The sequence below is a fragment of the Aegilops tauschii genome, chromosome 4, assembly GCF_002575655.3.
Source record: "Aegilops tauschii subsp. strangulata cultivar AL8/78 chromosome 4, Aet v6.0, whole genome shotgun sequence".
NCBI classification, from domain to species: Eukaryota; Viridiplantae; Streptophyta; class Magnoliopsida; order Poales; family Poaceae; genus Aegilops; species Aegilops tauschii.
The window spans coordinates 177,513,244-177,520,025 of NC_053038.3; the positions used below are offsets into that span (position 1 = coordinate 177,513,244).

Consider the following 6,782-nt stretch of genomic DNA (forward strand, 5'->3'; position numbering starts at 1 on the left):
AGAGGCATGGGCTGTCGCACGGTTAGATGATCTGGGAACGGGAATCACACAAGAAAAAACCCGGAGGCAAACAGAAAAAAAAAAGCACGAATGAAGAGGGAGCGGAAGGCCAGAGCGACATGAGAGGAAACCTTATTCATTTCAGTTTTTATTAGCGAGAGAGAAAAAACCAAGATGATGCAATGGTGGGAGGTGAGGAAAGACTACCAACTCCTCTTTTTGTATTCCTAATTTTTTTGAGGGGTTTTATATTCCTAAATAAAACTCCCCTTTAGAAGCTATGGTTGGAGAGATTACAAGTTGGGCAGTGATAGCGAACCAATCTGTGGTTGGATGGTTATGTGAACAATGGTATCCCGGGCCCATCACGGTTCAAGAACTGGTGCTCGCATTTATTCTGGATTTATTTTAAGATTTCCGGTGATACGCATTCAGTAGGAGGAGACGTTCCCGTCCACTACGAGGTGTCTACGATGACTTTGTAAAATCTAAGTGATATGCCGGCTCAGTCTCTCGGAGGTGCTCATAGGATATGGTGGTCATGCGTGTATTTATAAGGATGAGTATATGCACGTATATACGAGCACTTGTGTCTGAACTGATGTAAAAAAAAGTTGGGCAGCAATCCAGACGCATATTGTTGGTGTGATAAAAGGGAGGTGCGTCCATAAAAAAAAGGGAGGTGCGCACCCCACTGATCCTATGCATTTTCTGCTAAAGCTGATAAAGTAAACACAAGTAATATAAAAAGGGAGTAGAAGACTATTTACACACGTTCCAAAACATACAAAATGGCTGGTGGAAAGAAAGAACGATACACCAAGGATGACTTGGAAACTACACTTGATAAAATAATGATTAACAATCACAGGGCAGTTCTTCCCGGCATTGAGGCATGGTAGTAAATGCAAAATAACAACAATCGGAGGACTTCCATTCCCCACTGTGGCATAGGAGAACATGAACCGACAACCATAGCTTCTGATTTGCATAATATGATCTGATAGTTTCTTTACGGCGCATAAACACACACCAGTTAGATTCCAGCTGCAGCGCAACAGCTTGCAGCTAGAGAAGCCTGAGATGCCCAGTATCATTTAGCCTCTTTATTCGCCACCCAGTTCTAAGCGAATGTTCAAGAACAGTGACAGATGAATCGTCTATACATATCCTCTGAGACATCACAGGGTTGCAGTCCAGCAAGCCCGCAAGGAGACATCGAATGGGGATTGCATGGCTGAAAATTGCAATAGAGGTTGTAGAGCTCCCCAGACTTGTTTCGTGAAGGTGATACCTTTGGTTTATGTCTTTCACGGAGAACTCATCCTCGGTATCATTGTCAACCGAAGTGACAAACTGGAGACGGCTTTTACCAGATTTCTTCCTTTGGAGGCTATGCCGATTGAGCCTGTAAAGCAAATCCCAAGATGGGCCATCTTGGACGGAATTGGTGGAGCTCTGCCGAGATAAACCCTTTGCGTCATTTTGTTGTGATTGTGTATCCCCCATTGCCACCTTTTCTGGTAACCTTATGATTGTTCGGTTCAGGAACTCCATCATCCTGAACTGCACCTGCCTGAGTGACTCTCCTGAAGGTGCTGAGAAATCAGGCTGGGTGCTGTCCATCAGATTAACCATTTCTGGGGTATAAATTTCTGATTTTGGACAGCCCTCCCACTGACCATGACTCATCTCAGTCAAAGCATCAGATACTTGGATCTGCTCCTCTGGGAAATCAAGTTCCTGCATACAAACAGTTTCATACGTCAAACCTGTTGGGGCAAAAGCCTGATTGGAGAAGATACTTTAGAAGTTGAAGGTCATGAGATATGCTAACATGCACAAACACAGTATGGATAATCATATCATATATAATACCGATCCCTCTCAAAATGTATTTTTGTCACATTTGTGTTACCATGAATGAGAAACTAAACTAGCATTTAACGGGCCAATAGAAAGCTAATACCGAGTTCAATACTTTGAAGACTAAACGGGAACACATTGCCATCATGTTCTGGATAAATTTCAGGAAACAACAAACTTTTTGCATCTAGGAGTACGAGCATCAGAATATGATGGCTCTTATTGTTCACCTTTACAACTAATCCATGTTGTTGCGGCCAAAAAGGACAACACCTTCAAATGGAACAGATGTTCTACGAGCATGCAATAATGCACACCTATTAAAGCCAATAAATTCCATTATACATTCATGATGTGTTGCCTTCATTGAAATACCAAAGGACTGTTCTTTAGGCTGAACAGTGAATTGTTCCACCATAAAAAGAAGACACCAATCTCATAGTACTTAAGATGGTACTTCTCACACAGCATGAATCTATCTTAAAAATTGGGTTTTACTACAACAATGTGGAATACATAGCAAAGCATTTACAAGCAGACTACAATATTCTAAAATCTACTGCAAGCCAAAGACTTAGTAAATGCTTAAAATTGCTTTCAGGTCCATTGCAAGCCAAAGACAGGACAATAAGCAAGCACAGCGCAAGAGTAGAATTATACAACAAAGGCCAAGAACGGCTCACCCGGCAGACAAGTTCAGCAGTAGCGCGGGAACGGTCGAGGGGCGACGTCCACGCAGCGGCCAGCTGCGAACCACGGGAGCGCAGGAACACTGACAGCGCGCGCGCCTGTCGCTCCCCGCGCGCCGTGAGGGCCACTGCCGGCCATCGCCCACCAACCAGGTCGGGTCGCATCGCGAACGCACATTCCCCGTGGCTAACTATTACCACCTCCAGCAGCGCCTCCGTCCTCCCCTGCTGCGGGAGGTGCTGGTGCAGCGATGGTGGGGGAAGGAGCACGTGGCAGGGGTCCCAGACCTTGATGTTGGGGCCGAGGAGGCGTGGAGTGCCCGTTACGGATGGCTGTGGCGAGAGCGGCGAGTCGGCGGCTCGGCAGGGGAGCACCTCGGGCTCCTGCTCCAGCACCTTGGACGCAGATGCCGGTGGAGCCGGCGCTTGGGCGGGAGGGGGCGGGGCCGAGGGCTCCGAGGCTGAGGCAGTCGATGGATCATCGTCGCCTTCGTCGGCCGCGGTAGAGATGGAGGAGTGGGAGGAATGTGCAGAGCCCATTGTGCGCGGCCGTGGTGGGCGGCGAGATCTGACCTGGAGGTGGGATGGGTGCGAAGTGGGGAGAGTGAATAGGAGCAAGGGCATCTCCGTCGCAGTCCATCAAAAAGCGTGTAAACATCCGCCCATCGGAACCCAGAATCATAACGCTAATGGGGTGAACAAACGAACCGGGAAAGAAGGTGGGACCTCTCCCCCTCTCGCGACCGCGTCGCCCCCGCGGGCGACCGGTCGCGCCCCGATTCCCCTTCCGCCAGCTCTCCCTCTCTCCCCCCTCCCCGCCGCCGTCGCCGGCGTTCGCCGCCGGGCCTGGCCCGGCCGCCGCGACGCTCGCCCTCGGCCATTCCCCTCTCGGTTGCTCTCCGGCGCGGGGCGGAGGACGCCGAGGGGTGCTCCCTAGGCGGCGGCGGTCCGGCGTGGTGGCGGGGATTCCTGGCGCGGTGCGGGTGATCGGCTGGACGGCGGCGTCGCTGTTGGCGGCGGGGTGGCGCGGCCAGGCGGCGCCCGCTCGGCCCAGATCTGGGCCCTTCGGGCCCCATCTGGGTTTGGGCGGGCCGACGGTGGGGCGGGTCGGCGGCGTGGCTTCCAGGAGGCGGGGGAGCGGCGATGGGCGTTGGGTGCTGGCGCCGCCCTGCTGCAGCGTGGCCGGCGGGGCTTAGTGGGCTCGATTCGGGCCTGGCCGGGCCAAGGGTGGCCCGGTATGCCCTGCTGTTGCGTCCGGACGGCGACCGCGACGGTGCCGGAGGCACGAGCCTCCTGCACGACGGTGGAGGAGGTGGTTCCCTCCCGCGCGGCTACGACGCTGCTGCTCCCGTCGACCAACGCCTCCTCTCCTCGTCTCTTGGCCTCGTGGTGGTGATCTCAGTGAGGCGGCGTGGGTGGCGTTGCCACCGCGGTGGCGCGTGGGTGGGCGGCGAGCTGGCTGGTTGGCTCCGATCCGGTTGTGCGGTGGGTTTGGAGTTGGGAGAAATCCTTGCCGGGTCTTCCGGCTCCAATGCGGTGACGCCTGCGGGTGCCATCATTCCTCCCTGGAGGGTGTCGGTGGTCTTCATTCCCTCTACCCTCCGCGTGCCGGGGGAAACCCTAGGACACGTCCGGGCAGCAGCGTCGTCGGCGTCGCATTCCTTCCTGGAGGTGCTGCTTGGTACGCGGAGGATCGGAGCCTAGGATCGTAGTGGGTGGATTTCGGAGGGCGCAGCGGTAGTGGGTCATCCGCGCTTTGTCGAGCTGCCGGTGTTTGCATTGTTTCTTCTTCTTTTTCTTTGGCTTGTTGTGCTGCTCGCCACAGTGTTTTCTCTGTGATCGGTGTTGGTGCTTTGGAATACAAAGCGGGGGGAAACCCTTTTCCGGTAAACATCCGCCCAGCACGGTCCAAACAATTTATTTCATCTAACCCCAACCTGGATGCATATTAGATGCAAATTTAGCTCGTTTGATTGGCTGGGCTGTATGAATATCTTGCCTTGCATCAATCTCAAAGCAGTTTCGAATCAGACTCAGTAGGAACGGCCGAATTAACCATTTTCTCAGAGCCAGATCTGTGCGAGCCGCGTGTGCTAGTTCCCACGCCTGAGGAAGATCGAAAGACTGATGTGACGTTTCATAACCCTCTGCGTTCTCTTCCCTCACCGCCCACCCTCGGTTTCACACACACTCTTTACTCTGTCATCGCTCTCTTGGTTTCTCCCATGGCCAACCCTCGAGCCCGCCTCCCTCTCCCCTACTCCAACCCCAACACAAATGGTGGGTCCACTACATGACCAGGTCATGCGGCAACCTTTTGGCCGCAACCTGGTCGCCGTCCCCTTCTCTTTTCAGTGGACGCGGTTCGCAGCCATTAACTCGCTTGTCGTGACGAGGAGTGTGGTAGCGGCGTCATCAAATGCCGCTGACATTGGCCGGGTCCTTGTCATCGCCAGCCGGTCTCTCCTACCCGCCTGGCTTCGGTCCACCTCCATCGACAGGATCTGTTCGTCCACGTGTTGGGAAATGTAGTAGAAAACAAAAAACATCGTCCTACGATCAAGATCCTGGATCACTATGAAGATGCATACAAGGTTAGATTGGATCGTTACCAACTTCGACTTGTAGGGAAAGAAGAGTTGGTGTAGATCATCGACGAAGTCCCTCGAACCGTTCATGAACGATCCCTCAAACTAAAGACCGAAAGAACAATCTCTCTATGGATTGCACGCGCCGAGCTTCACGATTCGGCAGTGCTTCGTCGTTCAGAGCTTCGCGTCGCCGGAGAACTAGAGGGAGAAGTGAACCTCGTCGGGCTTCTCTATTATGTGGGATAGAGAAAACTAGAACTAGATCTAGTCTAGATCAAACTAGAAAAGAACTAGAACAAGGGAGAACTGAAGAGGGAGAGCTGGAGGCAAAGGGACTTGTGTCTCTAGGGGGAGGCTCCCTCACATATATATAGGCAGAGGAGGGGTGGCTGACTTGGGGAGGCTCCTACCCTTGGTGCGCCTATGATGTGGAGCATTCTATGGACATCACCATGTCAAGAGCACCTTTGCCAAGAGACACGTTGTAACAGCCCGAGACCGACGCTCCAGAGGCCTTCCATGTTTTTCGTGATAACTGCGTTAATTATTATTTTGTTGCATTCATCATCGCATCATTCACATTGCATCAGCACTCCGTTGCCGTCATTTTTTCAAAACTTGCATCTGTTTGTAGTTGTCGCTTCCTTCTTGTCTCTATTGGCCTTCCTCAGATTAACCGGACTGCTCTCTTCTCTCTTTTCCCTAAGCCCAACAAAACCCCCCTTGTCTCAGTAGCCTTTTGTCAGACCCATTTGTCTTCGTTTTCCCTCGTCTCATGTCCATCCTCTCGGCTCAGTTCACAAACCCCCTCGCGCGCGTCCGAAAATTGCCCCGAACCCGAACTGCTCAGTCGTCACCGATGGATGAGGATCAACCCCAAACATCTTCGGTTTATTTATTGGACTTCCCTCGCCTATTTATCTCGCCCGCCGTATCTAAATCGAAGGTTTCTTTTAGCCCCTAAACTAGCCACCCTACGTATATATAGCAGACAACCCTAGAATTTTGGAGGATGTCTGTTAGGGCATATTTCTCTCTTAGTGGTTTTGGTGATTGATGACAATGCCTTTGTGGACTAATCATGTGCATTGAGCATTTCAGATAATCTATAATATGGCACAAGACGATTCGAGCTCCTCGGAGTTCTAAAAGTGAAGACGGTTATTGTTGGGGATATAGCTTCGAGGTATGACCCGCCCAGGAGGGTCCGGGTTATACCATTGGCGGCTTAACATGAAGGAGGCTTAGGGAGAAATAAGAAGACGACGGCTCTTGGAGACATGCCTGCTAAAGGCCCGGGACCGGGGCTGTGAATCGCCGTTGGAAGACTTGGTTTATATGGCATGACTGGTTAGAAACCGAGCCGGTCACATTGTGTGAGCCGGCCGGGACTCTGTAAGCCTCCGGGTCTCTACCTGTGTATATAAAGGTGAGACCCGGCGGTGGGTGAACTCAAGGAACAAGCAATCGAGAACTAGGTCAAGCGTATTCGCTCCCTTGTAATCGAGAATCAAGCAATACAACTAGAAGCGGGACGTAGGCTCTTACCTCATTGTGAGGGGCCAAACCTGGGTAAACTCTCTGTGTCCTTTGTCCCGTTCAACCCCTTCGAGCTAACCTAGTTGCGATGGATCCA

At 52.2% G+C, this 6,782-nt stretch overlaps 1 protein-coding gene across 1 annotated transcript; it reads right to left on the minus strand.

Moving 5' to 3' along the window:
• Positions 1–724: 724 nt before the first annotated feature.
• LOC109785458 (uncharacterized) lies at positions 725–3,193 on the minus strand. The gene is made up of 2 exons (XM_020344065.4): positions 2,550–3,193; positions 725–1,743 (listed from the first exon to the last, which is right to left on the minus strand). The coding sequence occupies exons 1-2, from the start codon at positions 3,177–3,179 to the stop codon at positions 1,069–1,071; spliced, it is 1,305 nt and encodes a 434-aa protein (XP_020199654.1). The 5' UTR covers positions 3,180–3,193; the 3' UTR covers positions 725–1,068.
• Positions 3,194–6,782: the final 3,589 nt, after the last annotated feature.